The sequence below is a fragment of the Python bivittatus genome, unplaced genomic scaffold (genome assembly GCF_059951505.1).
Source record: "Python bivittatus isolate LINGU-HERP-01145 unplaced genomic scaffold, Pbiv_v1 ctg000350_np1212, whole genome shotgun sequence".
Classification (NCBI taxonomy): domain Eukaryota; kingdom Metazoa; phylum Chordata; class Lepidosauria; order Squamata; family Pythonidae; genus Python; species Python bivittatus.
Window position 1 is genome coordinate 39,323,548 of NW_028277074.1, and position 25,745 is coordinate 39,349,292.

General features: G+C 38.3%; 1 protein-coding gene across 1 annotated transcript; it reads left to right on the forward strand.

Annotated features, from left to right (window-relative positions):
• LOC103067924 (arylsulfatase L) lies at window positions 1–24,862 on the forward strand. Its single transcript, XM_007431420.3, has 10 exons — window positions 1–60; window positions 5,972–6,112; window positions 8,347–8,468; window positions 10,181–10,303; window positions 11,386–11,800; window positions 15,522–15,658; window positions 17,442–17,573; window positions 19,755–19,917; window positions 20,233–20,354; window positions 24,469–24,862. The coding sequence occupies exons 1-10, from the start codon at window positions 26–28 to the stop codon at window positions 24,825–24,827; spliced, it is 1,749 nt and encodes a 582-aa protein (XP_007431482.1). The 5' UTR covers window positions 1–25; the 3' UTR covers window positions 24,828–24,862.
• The last annotated feature ends 883 nt before the right edge of the window (window positions 24,863–25,745 follow it).

Sequence of the window (25,745 nt, forward strand, 5' to 3'; positions counted from 1 at the left end):
TTCTGCCTCTGGTGTGGACCTAGTGATGCTGCTTAACATGTTCAACGGAGGAAATTCCAGGTAAGAGAAGCCTTAAGTGAGGAGTTAGCTTCTGATACTCATTTTGAAGACAATTTTTTTTCCCCTTTTTAAAATAGGACATACTGCTTGGTGTAATGGTTAGATTCTTTAATTATTGTTTCTAGCTGTTCTTATAACTATGTCTATAGGTAGTCCCCAGTTTAAGAAAGAGTTCTGTTCCCAAGGTCTGTCTTTAAATTGAATTTGTATGTAAGCCAGAACATATTATTGTATAGTACTATATAAGTAGTATTGTGTAATAAATTTGAACCATTGTGTATTTAATCTGAATTTTGCTACAATAGGCTCCATTCTTAACTATGGCTCGTCTGTAAACCAGACATTCTTAACCCAGGGATTACCTGTAATGGCAGCTATGAATCTCCTTGCCAATATATGGTGTGCAAGAACATCAGACTGCTATGACAATTATCTTTTTAAGATTTTTTATATACATTGGCCATAAATCGACCTCACATCTTCATAATCATGTACAGGACCATGCTCTAATGTATTTATCTGAGAAGAGAGGGCAGTTTTTCAGCAAGCTGAGGGGACAGCAGGTGTATAACTTTCTAAAATTTCTATGGTCTTTCCATGAACAGCAAAAAAGATCTGGTTGCTTGAGGCAGCATTTGAATTGGTGCTGCTTCAATAAATGCTAAAGATTTATGAGCTAGGGATGGGAGGTGAGGTTGAAAAGCTGAGTCCGGATTACAGTCATTTTTATACACAGAGTGATGGCTTCTGTGATAGTTCATTAATTCCTGACTTGGTTGAAAAAGTTCTCAACAAGAAGATAATGTTAATATAAGGCTGGGATTGCAAACCACACCTAACCAAATTTAAAGCCTTGATGGTTGCATTCACATATTACGCTAATCTTATTTTACTTTGGTTAGTTTTGTGGTTTAGCATGTTGTGAGAATGATTAGTTTATGATTCAATAGAAAGTGAAATCTCAGTGCAAAGGACTTTGTCTGCCGCAGACCAAATTCTGGTGCAATTTACTTTATTTACATAGTGATGTTATACAAATGAGTGAGTGAGGAAATTCTGTGATCCTAAAACTACTGCCAGTTGTCTAAAAATAAGACCTGAAACCCAATTTTCTTTGGCGTGGGTGGGGAGGAACACAACAATCTTTTCAATAAAAGGTACACTTGTTATAAAGACTTTTTTACTATATTCAGATATTAAGTATAAGATGCTTTGTTTAGGAAATATTTTAAGTTTGAAATAGACTAGACACTCAGCTTAGAAAGAAGGGAGATGGGGTAGGGTTGTGGTTTCAACATTCTCTGCCAGGAATCTAAGCATTACTGCTTCTTCCTTCTCCTTCTCCTTCTCCATATTTCTTTTCTTTTTTACTCTCACCCTCATTCTTTTTTTCATTCTTTTTTCTCTTTGCACGACTATGAATTCTTCTATAGTCAAAGTTTATAGTTTTATTACTAGCTTTAATGCTATTTTTATTCTCTTTAGACATTATATTTTAAACTGACAGTTTTAATTTGGTAAATAAGAACAGTCCCTTTTTGTCACCTTGATATTACTGTTTCTAATGTTAATTAGAATCTAATATACAGTTATATATCTTTATTCATTCACTTGTTCATCCATTCTTTACATTCTATATTTTGGAATGTCAAGAAACTGAGAGATACACCTAAGAAGTTTAAAACAAAAATTGAAGAGGGTGACGCTTGGAATAGGGTATTTTTTAAAAAAACAAACAAATTCAGGTTCTTCCCAGGTTCTTCCTTATATTTACAAGAAACTGGGTGGATCAGATTCATATCAATGGAATTTAAAAAGGAGTAGTTCTATTAAGTAACAAATCAACTGGATTTTGATGGATTGGATGTGTATTATCTATTTTTATGTGGATTTTTGAATGTATTATTGGATTTTGGTTTTATTGGAGATATATTATCTATTTTTTCCAGCATTAGCAATGCTGATAGTCAAATAGCTTTGATAACATTTTATGGCCAAGTAGGTATAAACCAGACATTCTGCATAAATGTTTTGCAAAGCCTATTCATTACAGGTGGTCCATAAAATTTTGGCAGGGTGTTTAACAGAGTTTTGTATCCACCAATGGACTGAAGTAAAGCTTCCAAGAAAAACTGATTACAGAGCTGGAGTAATCTCTGGTATTCAGGTATTTATTCTGGCTAATCTATGGAGATCACTAAATTTAACTGAATATATTATTTAAAAAAGATCTTCATGGCACATAATCTTCTCAGAATTTTTAAAAATAAATCTATAGTAAATTCGTCTGAAATTTGATTAATAATCTCTATTAGAATATCTGAACGTGCTATGGTATTACTATTATTTATTTATTATTTATTTAAATTTGTATGCTGCCCAACTCCCAACACCTCTGGGCAGTTCACAAATAAAAGATTAAAAACAAGGAAAAAATGAAATAATGGACAAAAATAAAGAATAGAAGATGGCAAGGATGTAAAAAAAAAAAAAAACAGGAATGAAAAAGCAAACCCACGCAAACCAAAGGGGGGCTTCACTCACCCTTGCCAAAGGTCTGGCAAAGAGGCAAATCTTCAAGGCCTTTTGAAACACCAGCAGGGTGGGGACCATCTAGACCTCAGGGGAGCAACTTACGACCACAATTGGGACTGGAATTTCTGTCATTAAGTGATGCAATTGTAAAGCATGATGTCATGTGATCATATTGCTTAGCTACAGCAAACATGGGCAGTCTTGGTTGCCGTCGTAACCCCAAGACATGCAGGTTGTTAGGCAAGGACTCACCCCAATCCAAGCCATTCCCGGCTTGCTCCCTCCCAGCCCAGATCCTCAGTAAAGGGGCTGCCTTCCCTTAACTCCCACCTACTGACTATTTCCCCCCATCTCTGCAGCCTGCTCAGCAGCATGGCACAAAGGTGCAGCATCTCGGGAAGCCCCAACAGCGCAGCGTGAAGCCACAGCATCCTGGGAAGCCCCAACAGCATGGCGTGAGGCTGCTATGCCTGGGAAGCCCCAGCAGTGCGGTGCAAAGCCAGAGCATCCTGGGAAGCCCCAGCTGCCCCAGCCCAGTCCCAGCTGCAGTTGCCCTCACCACCCTGCCTTCCGAAGCCCCTGCCGCCTTGCGCTCCACTGCCTCAGCTGACCTTTACCGTCTTCTTGCTCCCACTGCTGATGAGGCATACCCACCCTAGCCCTTCACAAGGCAGCTGCTGGCCACATGAGGTCATCTTCCCCAGGTCTCACAAGGAAGCTGCTGTGCGTGACTTTGGGAAGAAAGCCTTGTGCAGAAGAAAGCCTTGTGCAGCCAGCAGCTGCCTCACAAAGGATGAGGCTGGGCATGCTTGATCAGCAATAGAAGCAAGAAGATGGCAAAGGTCAGCTAGGGTGGCAAGGGCATAGATGGGAGATAGGTGGGTGGGGGGAGCTGAAACACCCCTGCAGTTGTAAGTGCAGATGGGCTGCCAAGCGCCTGAATTTTGATCATGTGACTGCAGGGGCTCTATAATGACCGTAACTTTGGGGACCGGTCATAAGTCCATTTGTTCAGTGCCACCGTAACTTTGAACAGTCTCTGAAGGAATGGTTGTAAATCATGGACTACCTATACAAAGAAGGTATGCTTCTGGGGTCCTGAAATTGTTTAATCAAAAGGATCCAAAGTGCACCAACCCTGCCCGTTAAAAATGGGAGACAGGCAGACCCTCAAGTAATTAGGCCTTATGCCATATAGGGTAATGACCAGCACCTTGAATCACACTCTGAAGCAAACTGGCAATCAAAAGCAGAGGTGTTACATGGGTATACAGGTAGTCCTCACTTATGACTGCAATTGGGACAGGCAACTCTGTCACTAAGCAATGCAGTTGTTAAGTGAAACATCATGTGACTGCACCAGACTTATGATGTCATCTCCACTGCAGTCATTAAGTGATTCACCATGGGTCATTAAGTGCGACATCACATGGCCACAACTTGCAACTTCCTGCTGGCTTCCCCATTGACTTCGCTTGTCAGACACTAGCTGTGAAGGTCACAAATGGCAATCACATGACCATGGGATACTGTGACCATCACAAATGCATGCCAGTTGCAAAGTGCCCAAATCGTGATCAACGTGACTACAGGGACCAGTCATAAACCTACTTTTTCAGTGCAATCATAACTTTGAACAGTCACTGAACAAGGCAGTCAGCAGGTGAGGACTACCTGTACTAAAGTATGCCCATCACTACCTATGCATTCTGGACCAGTTGAAACTTCTAGGTGGTCTTCAAGAATAGCCCATGTAGAACATGTTGAGATAGACAAGCTATGAAGTGACCAGGGTATGAGTGACTGCCTGAAGGGCCCACATTCTAGGAGAGGGTGCAATTGGCACACCAGATGAAGCTGTGCAACAGCCTTCCTGGACACAGCTGCCAACTGCTCACTGAGCAGGAACTGTGAGTCCAGGAAGACCCCAAGATTGTGCACCGCTGTGGGAAGTGCCACCTCATTCAAGATCAGACATGGAATATCACCAGGTCTGTGCAGCCCAAACACCCACAGACATTCAGTCTTGGTAAGATTGAGCTGGAGATGGTTCTTCCCCATCCAGACCTGCACAGCCTCCATTCACTGGGACAGAAACTCAACAGCCTCAGCTGGCCCAGAATGAAAACATATAATTGGGTAACATTAGCATACTGATGATACTGAATTTCACACCGGCAGATCTCACTGAGTACTTTCATGCAGATGTTGAAAAGGAGGGGAGAGATAGCAGACCCCTGCAGCACCCCACAAAGGAGGGACCTAGGGAACAATCTCTCCCCTAACAAATACTGACTGGAACCAGTCCTGGAGAAAGGAAAACAGTAAAACAAGGCCCCCAATCCCAGCCTACAGAGCCCGCTCAGGATACCATGGTATTGAAAGCAACTGAGAGATCAAGGAGCACAAGAACAGATGCACCACCACCATCCCTGCTACAACTCATCTACAAGTGCAACCAAAGTGTTTGTAGATTTACTATCTTAGTGCTAAACCCCAGCCTGAAACCTGACTGAAACAGGTCTAGATATTTCATTTCCTCCTCGGTTTTCCTGCAGACCAACCACTTTCTCTCTCTCTCTCTCTCTCTCTCTCTTTTAAATAAAATGTTGGATACAATAAAAGTCTAAAAGAAAGAAAGAAAAAGAAAAAAAAAAGGGCAGAAGTCATAACTCTATATTTTCAATGTGACAGGAGATAAAAATTAGTAAATACATGGGAAAGAATTGACTGCCTTTTAATAATTTTAAATATGTTACAAATAAATTTAAATTAAATCGCATTTAGTGTTATTGTGGTCCTGCCTACTTTTTGGAATGCTGTCCCCAACATGTATTCAAAGGTCTCTATCTGAAAAATAACAGACACCCCAATCTAAGGATTTAAAGACTGCATTTGTAGTTTTTCTGAGCATACCACAGTTTGCACAAGCAATATGTGGATCCGGTAGCTTCTAGAGCCAGGTATGATAATGCAGAATGGAATTTAAGATCACAGGGGAATTTAGGATGGCATTTAAGAACTCTGTCCATTGAAAGCTCAGCTATACTTGTAAGATGGCACTTTAATTCCCACATCCATTTCAAATTCATTACTGCCTGATTGAAAAGGCATCTTGTTGGTGAAAATTAGTACCTTTTTCCTTCAATAAATATTGCCATAGTCCATTTTCTGATTAATAAAGGAGGCAAACAAGAGTTGGGAAGAAGGTGTAACATTTCAATAAAACCATCAGAATAAAACCATCAGAAGGTCTTTCACACTGTAATTGATCCTGCTAAAAAAATAAAAATAAAAAACTCCACCTGTTACGATTGTAGGACATTTACGTTTCAAAAATTCTAATCCAATGATAACATTGCTCTTATTTTTACAGATGCTCTCCAACTGTTTTGCTTGTTTTCATCTTATTTTCCCAGTTCTGGGTAACCAACATGTCAAAACCTAACATTTTGCTCTTAATGGCAGATGATCTTGGATATGGTGATTTGGGATGCTTTGGTAATGATACTATCAGGTAAATGTAACAATAAAAGTAAATCATCTTTGGGTTTTGTTTTTTTTTACCATGTTTAAAAGAGATTTTTTAAAAGAATGTTCAAGAACAATGCACTATTTTCTAAAAGGGATAATGGAAAAGCTGAATTAAGTGATAGTGAAAATATTATATATCAGTGCAGAATATCAAAGAAGCTACATAAAGGATACATACTGTATTATAATTGGTACTGCAATATGAATCATAGGTGCCTGGTACATGTCGCAGTGACATCACGTGCATTATGATCATTATACAAATAGGCAGATGCCTATGATTTGAATGTAAATTTTAATTTAGGAGAATGATCTCTTGTACTACAAATGCCTGTTCACTTAGAAAAATGGGTGAAAAAACCCAGAAAGAAAAGAAGTGCAACAGAAACCTTTTAAAGAAAATCCATTGTTGGAAGGTGGTTGCATTTTTACCCACACAAGGCAAGAATTTTCAAAAACAAACCTGCAGAAAGAAATCACAGTAATTTGATTAAGATATCCAATCATGTATTTCCAGCAGACTTGGAAATGAGCATCAGTATCGATAAGGTAACAGATTCTTTCCTGTAGTCCCATTCAGTTTTGCCACCTAGTGGCAACAGCAAGTGTTGACTAACATCTGACTTGCAAAGCTAAATCAGCCACACAAAGACCTTGGGTTGAAAAAAAAAAAAAAAAGGAAATTATATTTCTTTCTAACCCCCATTTAGGTCTTTCTAAACACTATGTCTTCTTTGCGTGACAGACTCAGCTGCCCACTGATGTTACACATGGAGCCCAGATGCATGCATGTGATTTATGAATGTACATGCAATTCATTTGCTTCCATGTGAGCCAATGCAGCTTCTGTCCTGCAGACATTTACATTCGATGCATTAGTGCAGGAGGCTGACACCACAGATAGATAGATAGATAGATAGATAGATAGATAGATAGATAGATAGATAGATAGATAGATAGAACACTTCCTTAATTGTATATGATAGTTTAACTGTATTTGACAATTTTGCACCTTCAGCAATGACTAACTGCAAAAGAAAGATTGCTTTGATAGCTACCACCCTGGAAATCTGGTTTGGGATTCCCTTTCCTTATTTTTTTTAATGAAGAACCTAGACAATGCTTGCTTTTCTCTGTTGTCTTCCCATGCTTTCTTCACAGTAACTCACTGGCCAGATAAAAAAGTATTTAACCCCTTTTGAAAACAATCAAGCTATCACAAAGATTGAAGGACAAAAGACGTCACAGAGTGAGACCTCTTATGGCTTGGAAAGCTGCTACCATGGAACAAGAATTACAGGGTAACAGAACATGAGATTCACATTGAAGATCTACAACAATGTGAATGGTACAGTTCTGGTAAGAGCCAGGAAGGAAAGAGGCATCAGGAACACCTGCCAAAACACTACTCCAATAATAAATCAACAAAGCTACAATTTCCTCCATCAAAAACCACTAGATACTATGAATACCCATCAAATAAAAATTATCGAGTCTTCAGCTGATCATCATTCAAGGTTGTGGGAAGAGCAAGCTTGGCTAATCCAGAAGCTCTGGGAACATACAGTGAAGAAACACGGTAAAAGATGTAAAGAATGATCAGGCTGAAACACACAATCTCCATCTTACCCATGTTCAATTTGAGGCAATGGGAAGACATCCAGGATCAGTAAAGTCTTCCAGGATCAGTAAAGACATCCAGGATCAGTAAGACAGTCTGTCATGGTTGACCAAGCATTGCCATTAAGGGCGATGAAAGACTTAGTATGAGCGTAATAATGATATTGAAAGTCCTCGTCATGAATCAGCACACCCAGGGAAAGGATATAAAAGATAAACAAAGTAGGACCCAGGACTAATCATGGAGAAACACATGCTATAAGAGGGCATTCCAGAACTGTAATGCACCATGCAACACTGCAAAAAAACAGGAAGACAAACTTGAACCAGTCAAAAGCACAACTGATGATGTCCAGGGATTGTAACCTGGTCAGAAATATTTGGTAGTTAAGCGTATGAAATATAGTCTATATAGTCCAAGAGGACCAGCATCAGTAGGAGATGTTGGGACTTGGCCCCCAGCATATTATTCAGAAATTGAGATAGTGCTTTAGGCCCTATTCTGAAAAGAAGTGCTAATGTTTTGTTTTGGTAGAAGAATTCCTGAAGATGAGACAGACCATTTTATTTGGGTACCATTTTCTTTCTCCATTTTAGGACACCAAATATTGATCGGCTAGCAAAAGAAGGAATAAAACTTACTCAGCATATCAGTGCAGCATCTCTTTGTACTCCAAGCAGAACTGCTTTCCTGACTGGTAGATATCCCATCAGATCAGGTTGGTAGACTTTTGTGAAAATGTTAGACATGAAGTTTCCTTGGTTGCAAATATGCTGTTCTGTTCTTGAGAACTATATGAGATTGGTTCCAGGGACAATCCTAGAAAGGGTAGCCAGATCTCCATACTGCATATTAACTATTATATTTACCCTTTAACAAATGATGTTACTTTCTTTTTTTCTTTAAATAAATATCACCTCACAGAAAGAACTGCATGCCATTTAGTATTAGGTAGATGTTGTCGTGCAAAGGAAATGCAGACCTACCACCATTGATATACAAAGAATAAAGGCTACTTTTCTCCATAATGGGCAACAGATGGACACTGTTGTGTCCTAACTGTACTTCTACTGTATATTCCATTTGTATCTCAGTTCTGTCACCTGTCAAGAAGCACAGACTTACAGCAACTCTTGTTCATATACTACTCATGGTTTCTGTGTGAAAAGTCTGAACTCAGCCTAATGCAGTAGTCCCAAAAATCAGGTTGAGGTCTTACTAGGGAAACACTGCTACATTCTCTCTTTTAACACAATGGGGAGATAGAACTTGGTCTCATGTTTTGGTCTTCTGGCTTCCCGCCAGAGCCTCTGTGCCAAAAAATTCTGCCTACCCTAGTCCCAATCTTCAGCATTTTGCTCCAAATCATGCTCTATTCCAATTCTGAGAGTCGGCCTGGCTTCTCCTCAAAGCATACCCCTTTAGCAGGCTAACATTATCTAGTTCATCTCGGGATCACCAGACATCATTTGTTGTTGTTTAGTCGTTAAGTCGTGTCCGACTCTTCGTGACCCCATGAACCATATTGCGCCAGGCCTTCCTGTCCTTCACTGCCTCCCTGAGTTTGCTCAGTTTCATGCTCATTGCTTCAGGGATGCTATCTAACCATCTCATCCTCTGCCGTCCTCTTCTCCTTTTGCCTTCAATCTTTCCCAGCATCAGGGTCTTCTCCAAAGAGATCTCTCTTCGCATTAGGTGACCAAAGTATCTGAGCTTGAGCTTCATTATCGATCCTTCCAATGAGCAATCAGGGTTGATTTCCTTTAAGATTGACTGGTTTGACCTCCTAGCAGTCCAGGGGACTCTTAAGAGTCTTCTCCAGCACCACAGTTCAAAGGCATCAATTCTTCCCAGACATCATTACTTTTCCTTGAAACCAAGAGGCTTCAACAGCTAATGCTCCCTAGATCTATTCTAGGTTTGCCAGCAAATTTTCTTCCATCCAAGTTCCATCTTTCTTCACCAGCTCAGCTCCATTAATTGTCTTCTATGAGAAAGTCTTCCTGTGTGAAACTAAGCTACAGTCAGTCCTACTGTCAGCTTTTGCTTATTAGCTCACTAAAACAAAAGTTTTGGGTGCCTTGACTGCCTCAGTGCATCTGCGATGGAATCACACAGCGGCATGATCTCCTGTAGCCTGTCACATTCAGTATCACTAACTCACCACCGATTTCCCAGGTTCACTTCCCAGTGGATAGAGTTCCTTTTGCTTGGAGGTATTGGAGAGTTTCTGAAGGCCAGACTGATATATTCAGTTTGTGCCTGTGCTCTTTGCTGGGATTTGCAGAACAATCTCACCAGGCTTATCTGATGCTAAGAGTTTCTTGCAAATAAGTCCTTCCCCCAACATGGATTGCCATTTCCAACCCTGGAGATAAGGATGGGATAGGACAAAGATGGCACTCATTTTTTCTCCTACTGATATTTTAGGCATGGCAGCCACAACTGAGCGACGTGTCAAGTCAGGGCCTGGTACCATAGGAGGGCTGCCCAGAAATGAAACCACATTTGCTACGTTATTACAGCAGCAAGGCTACACTACTGGCTTAATAGGTAACGTGTTTTTCTCCATATGTGTGGATAATGTCAGGTTTCACGGTTTGACTTCAATTCAGATTTTAATTCCTTTCCCCAAGTTTTCCAGGTGAAGGAATAACATTTCAAGATGCAACAAGTTATATTTCTTTGGACAGATTTTACCCTTCCTATTCAAAAGTATAAAATACATTGGTATGTGTATATGGTTATTAATTACATACCCTGGTCCTGACTTAAGATACTATTCCGTATTCTTGGGATCTGACAGCCATTGGACAGTGCTGTCTAGATACTAGATTCAATTAGGTATATGTATATATCAGGTTGATCAAGGCAAAGTAGTAAATATCTTATTGATCCCAAAGCAAAATGCATAATAAATCTACCTACTTAATTTAGGCACAATATTTTATAATTTTTTCTCTTCATTCCTAGCAGCAAGAATTCAATTATAACAGCATACAAGATAAACAAGTTACTACCCTTTCACAGTATCCAGATCTGCTGCGAGAAACAGCTCTCTTGCTGGTCTAATGTTAGGTTGGCTCTGCTTCCATATGTTCCATTTATAATTAGTGTACCTCATCCATCTGTTTTTTATGAAGTTTTTGTCATCTTGTCATATATGGATCTTAATTCTATTTTGGATAGTTTTTGTGTTAAGAAGATTAAAATGAAGACTACATTAGGATCAAGAGTTGAAAATATGGTTTCCCTTTATTAAATAGAAGTCAAATAACTCCCTTCTAAATGGACACAATGCTGGGCATATTCACCTAAGGGGAAAAAAATCCCATGGAACCAGTAAGATTTCTACCTGGATCTGAACTGACTTACACCAGGGCTGGAGAGCATGGATCCCTCTTGATATTGCTGAACTTCAGTTGTCAGCATCATTCAGAACAGGCTCTATTAGCTGTAGATGCTAAGAATGGCATTCCACAAACGTTCTCCGCTTCACTATATTATGTCTTCCCTTTTGAGCATGTGTCATTTCTAGTAAATGATTATAAAATTAATTATTAATCCTTTTACATAAATATTGAATCTATTTTTGCAAAGCTGTTTAAGAACCACTTTGGTGTTTATATTTTCAGGAAAATGGCACCTGGGTTTGAACTGTGAATCCCACAATGACCACTGCCACCATCCTTTACACAATGGCTTTGATTATTACTACGGTGATCCTTTCACTCTTGAGAATGACTGTCTGAGTTGGGAATCTTCTCAGTTTAGATTAAAAGATGGTCCAATTCACATTCAAATAGTTGCCCTTTTGTTGTTTACTCTTCTGACTGGAAAGATTATTGGTTTGGTTTCTTTGAAATGGAAAATAGTTTTCTTCATTATCTTGTGTGGCATTCTCTATATTATCTACAATATTGCCTATTATTTAATTCTGCAATCCTGGAGATGTCTGATATTCAGAAATCATGAAATCATTCAACAACCACTGAAGCTAGAGGATGCGGCTTTCAGGACAGTGAAGGAAGCCGTCTCATTTATTGAAAGGTAACTAATTAAATTATCCAACTTCAGTAGAATACTCCTATAATATTGAACATGTGCTTGTTTGATTGATTGATTGATTGATTGATTGATTCAATTTGTATGGCCATCCATCTCAAACAAGTGACTATGGGCAGCAGACAATCATAAAATCAATTAAAAACTGAATTACAGTCACAACACTAAATACATACAGCAGCTGAGAAATATATCACAATCCAGAGGTGTTAACATAACCAGGAAATGGGGCCCTTCACAGACTCGGGGCCCCAGGGCTGGGCACATAACCAAGTCTTCAAGGCCTTATGAAAGACCAACAGTGTTGGGGCCATCCTAATCTCCGGAGGGAGGATATCCCAGACAGCGGGCACTATGACAGAAAAGGGATGTCTTCTGGTCTCCACTAGCCGACATTCCTTGGCTGACAGGATCTGGAGCACGCCCATCTGCCAGACCGGATCGGGCAGGTAGAAACAACTGGGAGAAGACGGTCCCTCAGATAACCCAGTCCCAAGCTATGAAGGGCTTTAAAAGTGACAACCAGCACTTTGAATTGCACCCGGAAACACAATGAAAAGCAATGCAGCTTACAAAGCAGCGGTGTTACATGTGCCAAATACCTGATGCCATTTGCTACCCACTGAGCTGCATTCTGCACCAGTTCAAGCTTCTGAGTGCTGTTCAAGGGCAGCCCAACGTACAGCACGTTGCAGTAATCCAGACAGGAAGTCTGGATGAGGGCAGTGAGCAGAGTCACTGTTGATGTTATTCTCTGTGTCCATGTGGAACAAAACTCAAAATGTGTCCAGTATTCAGCCCTAGAAACTGTAGACATCTTGCAACATGTACCCCGCCCCTTGTATTTCACCGCAGGACCACAAATAATAAAAATAACAATATTTATTTATTTATTTTTCAAATGTATATATGCCACCCATCTCACTATACAAGTGACTCTAGGCAACATATGTAAATTTGAAAAATAAATAAATAGTATTAGCCATCCATATTAACTAATCCATACTAGCCAATCTATCTAACATTGTCTAGGGCAATTATTTTTTTAAAACAAATGACACTGCTACTCAAGAACAACAATGGAACCAGTGGCTGTTCTGTTGTTTTTTATCCACTAACACATACAGGACATCTTATTTGATTTCTGGGCACATTTTTAACAGGGTTGGCTACAAAATAAGGTGCTTAAAATAGTTCCATGAATAACATTCATAACCACAAAAACTTTTCAAGCAGCAACATTCAACAAACTACCATAGTCTTTGCATTTTTAACATGTTCTTGAAAGCTTAACATTGATTAGACAGAGTATGTACTGTATATAGTACTCACTGCACCCAGACTAAAGTTCAATAAACCAATATTATCATCTATATCTTACCACCTGAAAACCTCAACTGCATTAGCAGCCCTTGTGTAATGCGCACGATGCATGCATAAACATGCATTCTTTTACCCCTTGAGACAATTGCATTGAAAGGAAGGACAATACAGAACAAAACACAATGCAGCCTTGAATGCTAATTCCCCAATAGCAAAGGACCAAAAATTAAAAAGGCAGCACACTCATTATTACAGAGACAGCAGAAGGCCTTCTTTGTCAATGCTTATGCTTCAGATCAGCCATCCAGATCACTTCTAAGTGGAGATGCAGCATCCTAGCAGCCAGAACATTTCTCCAGAAGACATGCTTCTTCACTGCTGCTTTTCTTTTGGCCTCCATTTCTTCATCTCCCCATGCAGTTTCAGCCTACCGCAGTACAGCAGAACTAATCAAGGCAGCCTATAGCAGGCTATAGCAAGGAACTAGTCAAGGCAGCCTACAGCAGTACAGTGGAACTAGTCAAGGCCCTCCACTGGAGAAGAGCAAAAAGAGTCAAGGTGTCCACAACACATGTACAACACCTTTGCAACACCTGCAAAAAGGAGACAAGGTTTCTGGCACACAGTCACAGCCAGTTATCTTGACCCTTCACCTGCCATCCTGCAGATGTCCCTGGAACCAGTCCCTGTTGCTGTACTGCCTAGGCTGCAAACAATTCAAGGGAAGAAAAGAATAATGACCAGCAAACCCAGTGGCCAATCATCTCATTCAGTGTTGCTTGCAATGGCCCTCTTTGGTTTCAAGGACCAGATGAAATCAGTATGTTTTGTCTCAAGTTCAGATACAGCCTACAGAACATGAATGTTCTCTTGGTGTGCCTGTTTTGATACTGGAACATTCTAATTGGACCGTTTTGCATATTTCAGTAGTTACATATTTTACTATAGCCTTATTTGAAACTTCTGTTATCAATGGTGTGAAAATAGTGTGAAATTACCTTCGAAGATATAAAAGGACTTCAAATTACCACCTTATGCTAATATCATGTGGTTGTTTCCAGTCACTGAATGCAGTTTTGCTGAAATGTTAAGGATCTGAGTCTTTCACAGATATATTGCTGCATTTCAGCCAAAGGGATATTCAGCTAATATGACCAGGGATATTTATCTACACCTGTAGTAAGGATTAATTTGAATCTCAAATATGACTTTATCTTGCACTTTCCCTGGGCAAAAGTTATGGAAAACCTATAATCATATCCCTGCGCATGTAATCATAAATTAAGCATTGAACCAACATCAGCAACCAGAATAATTAATGCTTAGTCTAAGCTTTGCAAGCCCCAAATGCTTCAGGTATATTATGCATAACTCTGTATAACTCTGTAATTATGATTAGTCTTTTCTAAACAGTCCTCTCTACTGGATTTATATTGAAAGGATGGCATAAATCTTCTTAAATATCTTTTAAGTTCATTCCAGGGGCTACGTTTTGAGCCCTCAGCCCAACAAAATATTATGCACACTGTTTTGATGGTAATGCTTGGAGTTGTACGTTCTGGTAATTGTACAATTACAATTTCATGACTAATAGATCAGTTTTTTAGCCTACTAGCTGATTATAAAATTTGAAATTAGTCCTGGTTTATTGAAAAGTCCCTATTGTAATCCCCTTTTTAAAACAGAATTTTAAAAATTCTGAGAGTGTGTAATCATGACCCGGAATAAGCACATTTCTGTATGCACTCTATTCTCTCCTTTTTTGGGGTTTCATATATGCTATTAATAAGACTAATGTAACTTTCAGTGGTGTCAGGGGGGCGGGGGGGGGATTCGAAAAGTCAAGATGGCCATTGTAACCATGCAATCATAGCCTACCACTTTAGGACACAGAAAGGCAACTCCCAATCTGAATGCTGTCCTGGACCACAAACACTGCAATGTCCAAATTACAAGTGATCCTGATAACTTTTCCTGCCAGCCACTTACTAGAAAGTAAACTTCACTGAACAGTGCAGGCCTTATTTTTGCCTGAACATGCTCAGAAGTGGGCTGTATATTCAGTGCTCAAATTAAAGATGGTTAACAAGAGCCCCGACTCCTCTTAACTACATTTTTAGAAGACTATGGGGGAACTGTTTTTGCTAAAATTGAAGTGCATGAGGGTGGGTTTAATTAGGCCTTCCTAATTTTTCTTGTACATCAAATATAAACAACTGGTGTGTTTACAGTAACATAGGCTGTGGTAGAAATTGTAACATATGGGCTTGATGTCATATAATAGTGTTCAAACTTTTCTGGTCATCTATTAATTCCACTTGGCTAAATGACATACCTTTAATGGGAAGAAAACCTTTAATTTATTTTATCTTTTTTTTTTCAGAAACAAAAAAAAGCCATTCCTCCTTTTTGTTTCATTCTTACATGTCCACATACCATGTTATAGCACCAAACTGTTCCGTGGAACAAGCCAGCATGGTGTATATGGAGACAATGTTGAAGAGATGGATTGGATGGTTGGTAAGTAATTAAAGTTGCTAATAACTTTCCTAGAGCCCTTTTCTTTTTATTGATCTTCAATATCTTCAATGTCTTCAATATCTTCAATAGTTTTTAGTTTTGTACCTTATCTGCAAATGACTGGGAACAAAATATATGAATCCCTCTTCTATACCTGTGTTTCTTTAAGAATTTCTGCCTGACAGAAAGCCCTTTGTATAATCTTCCATACATACTCATCCAGTTATTTCCTTTCAGGGTAAGAAAGACAAATATAGCTAAATCTAATTTTTGCAGAACAAAATGGCAGAAGAAACAGCAAGAAACATGTATATTTAGAAGGTGTCTACTGATATCAAACTGTATGTTGCATTAATCATACTTGAGAAAATGTAGCAGACCCAGCCAATTACCTTTCTATTTTCTCTAAATCACCATCAGCTGACTGTATGCCAAACCTTTGCACTGACTATTACAGGGGTAGATAAAGGAGAAAAGCTACTATCGGAAGAACAGGCAGAATTTGAAGAGCAGGATCAATTATAGAGCAGCACAATGTCTGAGAAATGCCAGTATCCCCAGCGGTTCCTTCAATGTGGTATTTATTGATTTAAAGCTGCTTTAATTCAGTCCCAAGGCCTAAACTCTGGGAAAAATTGGGACATTTGTGAGATCAGCGACTGGTTACACTAATCACAATATTACCAATAAGAGTAAAATAAAGGAAATGTCAGCTTTTTATATGACCTTGAAAAGCGGAAAACAGAGGCATCTTTTGGTCCAACACTGTTTAACCTTTGTATTAGCTCCTTAGCTGAACAAATGAATGGTCAGCATCTCTATCACCTAAGACTGCAGACAAACACCTAGTATGTGGGTGATGTGGCAGTCTGCTGGTCCAGGTAGGATGAGATCTCAGGTAAACACTATTTGGGAAGTAATGGGAAAAAAAATGATGAGAGTTGTTCTTGCAGGGTGGGACATGCTGAAGCAATAGAACATATCTTCCACTCTCTCATTGCCCCACTTCTTCCTGATGTCTTCCTGGCATTACCAAGATGTCACACAACCTGTTTGTTTGTTTGTTTGATATCACCCAAAGACATACATGAAGCCAAATTTTGCATAGTGGTCTACAGCAGGGCTTCTCAATCTCAGCAACTTTAAGATGGGTGGACTTCAACTCCCAGAATTCCCCAGCCAGCCAAGCTGGCTGGGGAATTCTGGGAGTTGAAGTCCACCCATCTTAAAGTTGCTGAGGTTGAGGAACCCTGGTCTATAGAATCAGAGAAGAAAGACGTTTCACTGTGTCTTGATAGATAGAAAGCAGTTCCCCTAATTTCTTTAACTGAGACAATTTGACTTTGTGATTTTAGGACGGAGAGTTATCTTATGTTCATTTAAATAACCTTGTGAATGTACAATATGTATGTTTATGATCTGGTAGTAAACATGTACCATGCAGATGGCATGTTCTTTTTGCTTGTAGGAACATTCATCAGTGGGGATGGAGGGTTAAACAAGCTACTTTGATCTTCACATGCAGAAGTTAAAAATGGGACCCTTACTGGTACTTATTGGCAACTGTTCCCCACTCCCTTTTTTTTTAACCCCAATGGGAGAAATGCATTTCAAGAAGAAAACAGCTGAAGAACCTCCATGTTTATTTTAGAATTAATAAAAGCCAAAAGTCAGCTTCATGATATGTAGCTAATGGCATATTAATTCTTTTTATATGTTCAGATATTAATGTTATTGCTATATCTTCTATTTGCTGATAATTTTTTTTTTTTTAACCCTGCAGGAAAAATTCTTGCTACTCTTGACAAAGAGGGCTTGACGAATGACACTTTTACTTACTTTACTTCAGATAATGGAGGAAGTATGTATATGCAATGGGGTGAACGGCTGGGTGGATGGAATGGTATATTCAAAGGTAAGACTCAGTGTGGGCTGCAGAACATTCAGCACTGATGGATCAAGTTTTATTAATGTAAAGTAGTTCTTTAAAAAATCATTCAGAGACAGGAAACCTTACAGTATTTTGAAATTTGCCTGTAAAATGTTGTTATGTTCCATCGAGTAATAGCCAGCTCCTGGTGACTCTATGGATAAAAGCGCCAAACTGTCCTGTCTCTTGCCACTTTACACAATTCTTGAAGGTTCTTCTTGAAGGAGCACCATATGTTAAAACAACTAGACATCGGAATAGTTTTTTCCCTTGTGCCATTGCTCTGTTAAATACTATATGACCTGATATGTACTGGACAGTGGCTTCTCCCTTTGGAAAAGTTATTTTACTGGGGCAGTGTTATTGTTGCTACTTATTAATTTTAATAATTTATTAATTTTATTTATTTATTTATTTATTCTAATTAATTAATTAATAATTATTTATTAATAATAATTTCCCGTTGCTATCCAAATGCACCGTTGATCTTGCTGTTCGTCACTGAAGACAAATTCCTTGTATATTTTTTATACTTGGTCATTAAAGTATTTTGTATTGTATTTATATTCTTAATTGTAGCTTCCAATACTTCAATTATCCGCCTCATGCACTGTTGGCCCCCTTTTCTTCTCCTGTCTATCTTGCCCAGCATTATCATCCTTTCTATAGATGCATCACCCCTCATGATGTGTCCAAAGTATGGTTGGGTTTTTTTTTTTTCATATTCCTTGTTCCAATGAAGTTCAGGTTTCTCTAGTATTGGACATTTGTTCTTCTTGGTTGCCCAAGACATGTAAAGTAGCTTCCATCAGCACCATATGTCAAAGGAGTCCATCTTTTGCAGAGTTCATCCCTCACATCTGTACATAATAATAGAAAAAACAGTGAATGACTCATTCTAACTTTTGTCTTAATAGAGATGTCAAATTGTTTCATGACTTTATACAGATTCCCCAATCTGTTTTTGCCCATTGTTAGGGCTATTGTCCTATAATTAAAGCATTTCTTTAAATCTCCCCTTTTAGAGATTGGGATATAGATGTATGTTTCCAGTCTTTGTTCCATGCTGGGTGGTTGTTGTTGTTGTTTTGGTTTGGTTTGGTTTGGTTTTTTCCATATTTGTTGGCAGAGGCTGTCATGATCTTTGTTGCTTCCACACTGGCCTTCTTTAACAGCCCTATGGGGATTTCATGTTCCCCTGGGGCTTTCTTATTTGCCAGTTGATTTATAGCCCTTCTAACTATTGGTTTTCCTCAAATTCTTCTCTCTCAAATGCAACGTCATCTGAGTTGGCCTTCTTGTTCAGATTTTTGTGTACTTCTTCCATATTTGGTTAACATTAAGTTCCATCATTAAAACCTCTTTATGCTTGTTCATTATGACACTGCTGTTGGAAGTTTGCATTAAGCTCTCTGGCTTTCCCAGGACCTCCTCTGGTTTTCACCAATCTTCTTTCTGTAGCTATTTCTGTGGCTTTATTTGACAGACAGAATGTCCTTTTATTTCTTACTGTTTCTGGTTTTGTGCTTTCCAGCTTCTTTTGTACAATCATTTAGCATATCCCCACAATTGCTCAAACACCATCTTCAAGGTCCCGGTCTTTGTATCTGTTTTGAACCTCAGTCTTACATGTATATTCTTCAGCAATATGTTTGAGGTTATATCTCATTGGGATTGGATCCTTTGTAGTCTTTCGCAGTCTGTTGTGTATTTCTGGGATTAGTAGGTTACTAATCAATGTTGACTGTGTGGAGTTAGGTGAACCACTGTTCTGACGCAGGATGAGCAACTTCTGTATTCATATGTGTTCAGCTGATAAAAGGAAGAAGGCCTGGTCCTATTCAGAAATGGTCCCACAAAATAAGAAAAGAGAGATGCATGAAGAATCAGATCTTATATTTGAATTCTACAGGCATACCCTGCAGAGGATAATTGCCAACATCAGAAAGAAAACTTGCCTAATGGATGGATGCTTTCATTGTTCTGTGTGTGCAAAAGTCTTTAATTCAGAAGGAGATTGGATCTAGTGGTGTCACCTCTCTTCCTTTTTCAGCTGTCCTTGAGATCTAGGCTTTATTATCAATGCATTAAATAACTGAATGGCGAAATGCTGCAAGATTGTAATTTCAATTTAAGATTTAATGATGCCTTTTGCCTCCGCTGCAGGTGGAAAGAGCATGGGTGGTTGGGAGGGAGGAATCCGTATGCCTGGAATAGTTAGATGGCCAGGAAAGATCGCCGCTAATACCATCCTTGATGAACCCACAAGCCTGATGGATATTTTCCCCACAGTGGCTCATTTGGCTGGGGCACCAGTGCCACAAGACAGGTATAAAGTATTGTCCTAAAAGGGATTGAGAGACACTGAATTTTAGCTAAGGAAAATACGCAAAATTGTAATCTTTATTATTGTCATAAGCCCTTAAGTGAGCATGTTAGAATGTATATGTACTTAAATCCACATTCTTTCCCTTAATGGTACATCCCTGTCTCTGTGTAGTATTGTTCTCAAGGACAATGTAGCATTGTGACCAAAATCTAAAACATTATATTTTTGTTCTGATCCGAACTTCTTGTCAAAATATCAATGATCAAGACTGAGATTAAATCAATTAATGGACTTAAACTTTATTTCTTCTAAAAGGATAATTGATGGCAAGAACCAGATAGCATTACTGCTGGGAACTGTTCAGCGCTCAGAGCATGAATTTATGTTTCATTACTGTGGGACACATTTACATGCAGTGCGTTGGCATGAGAAGGAGAGTGAGTATAAAGCTTTTTTCCTATAGTATATTTATTTAGGGGGGTCATAAAATATTTTGTGCAAAAAATGAATAATGCCAACCCAGCAGTAGTTATTTATTTCTCAGACAAACTTTTCAAGTCAGTTGTAAAGATATTCTACGTCTGGGGCTGCACACAAGACATTTGGTATTGGGTTGAATCTCAGCTTCCATGCATGTTTAAAAACTTTTTAAATAATTCTTTGAGGCTTTGCAAAATTCTTTGTCAACATTTGGTGAAATTTCAGAGTTCAGATTTTGAAATCCTGCATACTGTATATGTTGGAAGATTAAGAACTTGCTCACAGAAGAAAAATCAAAGCAGTTTGCAATTTCAAGTTAAATAATATTAAAACAATGTTGAAACATAAAACCTTTAAAAGATAGCAACACACACAAAATATTAAACCGCAGGGTTCAGTGAATTGGAACATTATCAGAACAGTATATCATGTTTAAGCAGAACCCTAAATATTTACAGAACAATAAAATGCATATTTACTCAGAAATAAAGTCTATGACACTGAAATGTACTCCCTAACAAGTTTAGGATTTTTTCTAAAAGTTGCTAAAAGCCTGGTAAATAAAATACTATTTACACCCCACTGCTCAAAGAGACTCAGTGTAAAGAAGTTCAAACCAGCCCTTTGAATTATTTAGAGAAAGGGAATGAAAATGGAAGGCTGTCTTATATTTGAAAGGTATGTTTTATTTAACGGCTCCATATCCGCTAAAAAAATAATAATGTGTTGTTCCAAAACAGAAATATCCCAGGATGGGTCAAAAAAGTCAAGATGGCTGGCATGACCACAGGATCAAAGTCCCACCCCCTTTTTAGATTACTGTGATGTATCTTAGAAGAGCAGGCCTTTGATTCTACAGTTGTGCCTGCTATCTTGACTTTTTGACTGCCCCACCCCCAAGATGTCCCTGTTCCTTATCCACAGTTTCACCATACTAATACTGGGCTGAACCTAGATTTAGCCATACTTAAGTCCTTTTCTCATCTCTACCTAACCGTGAACTAAACATGGCCCAGCATTTTTTAAAAAATTTTGTACTTTATCCCTTCAACTCATTCCCCAGCCCATCCAGTTTAACTTTGGCTAGCTGTACAGTATTATTCTGACCCTGTCAAAAGGCACTCTCAAGGTACGTAAAATCTATTTGATCTTGATCTTTCTCCACTCGCACTTCACCGAGGCACAAACACGGCCCAGATACTTCATTTTTCTTCTATGTCCTTATGACGTTGCTTTCATCTTATTCCCAAGCCATACCTGAGGCAGGTTCAAATTATCCACAGCTGTACTGGCATTAAAGTAGCCTTTTGCCCCATAAACAGACAAGAACCTGCCACAGTTTTGCCATGGCTGAAATTTGATGTGATTTTTGGCTAGAACTTGATATGGTTATAGCTTCCTGCCGGCTGAAAGGCTGAGCTGTGGAAGAGCCCTTCGCACCCATTATCTTGGAAAGCAGTCAGCTGACTGATAGTACTGAGAACTCAGACAACTGAGGCAGGGAAGAAATCAGCAACAGGGACAGCAAATTTTGTTCTTGGGTAATTTTCTGCCGACCCAAGGATGATGGAAAGTATGTAGGTATGTATGTATTTATTTATTTAATTAATTACATTTGTATAGCCGCCCATCTCACATTGTGACTCTGGGCAGCATACATAGTAATAATCATTTCAACTCTTTTTTTTTGCAGTGTTGTTTTAGTCCAGGCACTTACATGGTTTTTAGTTGTGTTTTTAAACTTACGTATTAGACATATTGTAAGCCACCCACAGTCTTTTTGGAGCTGGGCAGCCTGAACATATCCAATAAATAAACAAGCAAACAAACTCAGCCAGTACTTAGGATGAATACATTAGTTTCAAAAGATTATTTTAATCCGTCTGCATGTAAGTTTCTATATATATTAAGAACAGGATGCTTTTCACCGCTTTTGTGGAATGCAAGGAAGGTGAAGTTAGTCAGTATCTCTTAGGGAGAGGTAATTCTGCAAGTAACGCAGGCCATGGTTACGAATTTCTGTTGGTAGTACAACAAAAGGTATAGCTGTGTCAATCAATTCAATTTACACATTGATAATGTCAAACCTATATTTGTTCCTAAAATATAATGGGAATAACAGATGAAGAAACCTACTTTTTTTTTTTTTTTTTTTTTTTGCATTATCAAGTTTTTATATTTTATGTAGCTTCCCAGGTTGGACTGCTTTACTCACTAAAAACTCTGTGCATTATAAAATGATCCACTAGAGGGGAAAACGTACCCAAGCTTGCTAGGCCTAAAAACAGCCATTTCAAATTTTTGTGTTTAGAATTATTAAAAGCTAGCATCTATGAAGAATATAATCAAATAGCTTGGTAAACATTGAAGGAATTGGAGAGTATCCAAACAGAATATTGGCTTTTGATAACATGATTGTTCTTAATTTATGGCCATTTGTGCATGAAACTGATCAATTATTTCGCATTTGTGGAATTAGGAATAAAATAACCAGATCTTAAGAGTTAAGTATACCAGCTGTGGCCTGGAAAAGTCTCTGTTTAGTTATGTAACCATTATTTTATATGCTGATTGCCTGTTATATAGAACAAGAAATGGAAGATGTTGCCTCAATTGCTGTGAGAACAGTATTGATTGAATTTATCGCATGAGAAAGAATATTTTAGTACTTTAGTTCTATCATTCACATAATAATTAGACATACTGCCCAAAACATGTATAGGATTGCACTACAAATCAAGGTTTGTATTTCCCAAGCTGACCTGAACCACCACCCATTTATAAAAAATAAAATGTAGTTGAAGATGTGAGGGATAGAAATGGGAGAAGGTGGAAAGGCTGCAAGTACAGAAACGTTCAACGACAGGCCTTGGGTGGGGGAGAGCCAGAATTTAAATGTCCTGAGTTCTTCCTGAACCCTAAACAATGAAAGAGTTCCTAATATTTCATTAAAATGGATAATATGTAAACAGATTGATGGACGTTCAGAAATATATCAAATTATGACATAAACTAACATGTAAGGTAACATCTTATTTCAAAGCAAAAAAAAAAAATCTCCTTCAGCTTTTAAAAAAAATGATACAAAACCAAAATACGTAGAAACTGTTAATAGTATAGTAAATTAGTTTTCAAAAATGAGAGATTTTAGAGGATATTTCACAAGTCGGTATGTGAGCCTCAAATATTTTGCATTACCTTTTCTCTGTTCCCCCATCCCTGAAAATAAGTGTTTTTCCTATTTGTTTAACATAATGGAAGATAAAAGTCGAAATGTACAAATATCTGTTTTGGTACAAAGGTGATTATTTGGTTTTTGACATTAACTTTTTGCTGTTTGCTTCTCCTAAACATGTAAAAATAAGAAGATGGTACATTTCTTAGAGTTCAGGAGGCTATCGTTTCATTGAGAAAAAATTAAAGTGATTTTATCAATAAAGTTATTGTATAAATAAATTATACTTCTCAATTTTAATATCAAACATACTTTTATAAACAAATCAAGTAGTAAATTTATGGCATGAGCCACAAAGTGATGTTATGTTTCTGGGAGATGAAAATGCTTAGGTGTTGTATTTTTTTCCATTTTCCCCTACATTTCTGTTTTTTGAAAAAGAAAAAATGAAACTCTGTTACTTCAAACTTTCCAGAAATTTTGCATCTCTAACTGTATTATGCAAATACAGAATACAATACTGTACTCTGTATTTTAATATTCAGCTTGAAAAAACTGTGGGACAGACTCAGAAGTATCTTGCTGCAGCCATCAGACACCACCTATCAAGCAACTGACTGTTTCTAACAATATAAAGAGTATTTTTATAGCAAACACATTTTTGAAGTGAGAGCAGTGGAGTTCTACTGTTCTTTAGAGAAAACTTTTTCAAAGGCAACAAGGTACTCATAGTATCTGGCACAATTTGCTGAAATAGTTCAAAGTGTGATTTAAGATGGAAAAACTTTAGAAAAGCTGTCTTGTTTAATCATGTTGAATTTTGCATTTTTAAATTATTTTTCTCTCTTTCTCTCTGCCCCCCTCCCCTCCCCTCCCCTCCCCTCCCCCGGCAAAAGATGGAGCTCTCTGGAAGGTCCATTATGTGACTCCAAACTTGCAACCAAACGGGGCTGAAGAATGTTATGGAAAAATCCTATGCCCATGTTCTGGAGACGACGTAACCTATCATAACCCGCCTTTGCTTTTTGACCTCTTAAAAGACCCTTCAGAATCCACCCCACTCTCCCCAACTTCTGAACCACGTTTTGACACCATTATAAGCCAAGCTGAAAAAGCAGTGACAGAACACCAGATGACTATCACTCCAGTTCCTAATCAACTGGATCTGCCCAGTAATCAATGGAAAGCAAATCTACAACCATGTTGTGGAATTTTCCCTTTCTGTTGGTGTGATAAAGAAACCAATAATTTCTGAAGGAACTGTCAAAGAAAAAATCTTGCCTATTAATAAAAAAAGCATTTTGGATATCTTGAATCATATTACAGGAATTGAGTGGTTTAAAAGTTACTTTGGTGAGCAGAATGAAAAAGTAAAGTTAATCTTTTATTTTTTAAAAAAAAGAGGATCTACTGGAAGTGCATTAATAACATTTAAGTTTTAAATGGAAGAGGGACCGTGGCCGGTCAGTTTCTCCTGCAGAATTTAAATGTTTCTGAAACATGCTCAGATCTAAAGAAATCACAACTTCCAAGAAGTTAGGAAGCCTTGGGAAAAGAATTCTAGAGGTTGGACCATCAGAGAAAAAAGCTTCTTACTCATTGTCATCTTAGGAATACCTGGACTGATAATGAGGACAACATCTGTAACAGTTTGGCAAGCCCATAGGCTGGAATAGTGAAAGACTCAAACTTCTCCTCCCTGAAGGCTTTTGGATGTTCACAACCTGGGCCCGCTTCCTGGTTCTTGGAGTAATGAGTTGGTGGTTCTCACTGCCACAAACTATATTCTAGGGAGCACCACACCTGGATTCCCTCTCTCCAAGTCTTGGTGTGATAGGTTCCTATACCATACATTGCTCTGCAGCAGTTGCAGGGTAAAACTAAAAATATATAATTGTTAGAGTACTACCTCCTGGACCTAGAGTGTCAAGGCATGTGACTGGAATATCAGACTTTCCCTCTTGGAAATAAACCAGCCTCACAGGGCATAAATACAACTAAATTTTATTTTTCTAAAAAAAAAAAAAAAAGGATAAATTGTATAAAAAATCCATTTAGCTTTAAATGGTGAATGCAGGTTATCAGTGTTAGAAAAGACAGTGTTGTACCACTGAGAGTCCTTTTGGTTTGTGGCAGGAGATAAGCATGACCCAGTAACTGCCAATGAATGGAA

Excerpts from the sequence above, each read along its gene's own strand:
- LOC103067924 (XM_007431420.3), top strand. The coding sequence starts at position 26 with ATGCTGCTTAACATGTTCAACGGAGGAAATTCCAG. Across the intron at positions 61-5,971 it reads TTCAACGGAGGAAATTCCAG|ATGCTCTCCAACTGTTTTGC; the intron begins GTAAGAGAAGCC and ends TTATTTTTACAG. Across the intron at positions 19,918-20,232 it reads GCACCAGTGCCACAAGACAG|GATAATTGATGGCAAGAACC; the intron begins GTATAAAGTATT and ends TTCTTCTAAAAG.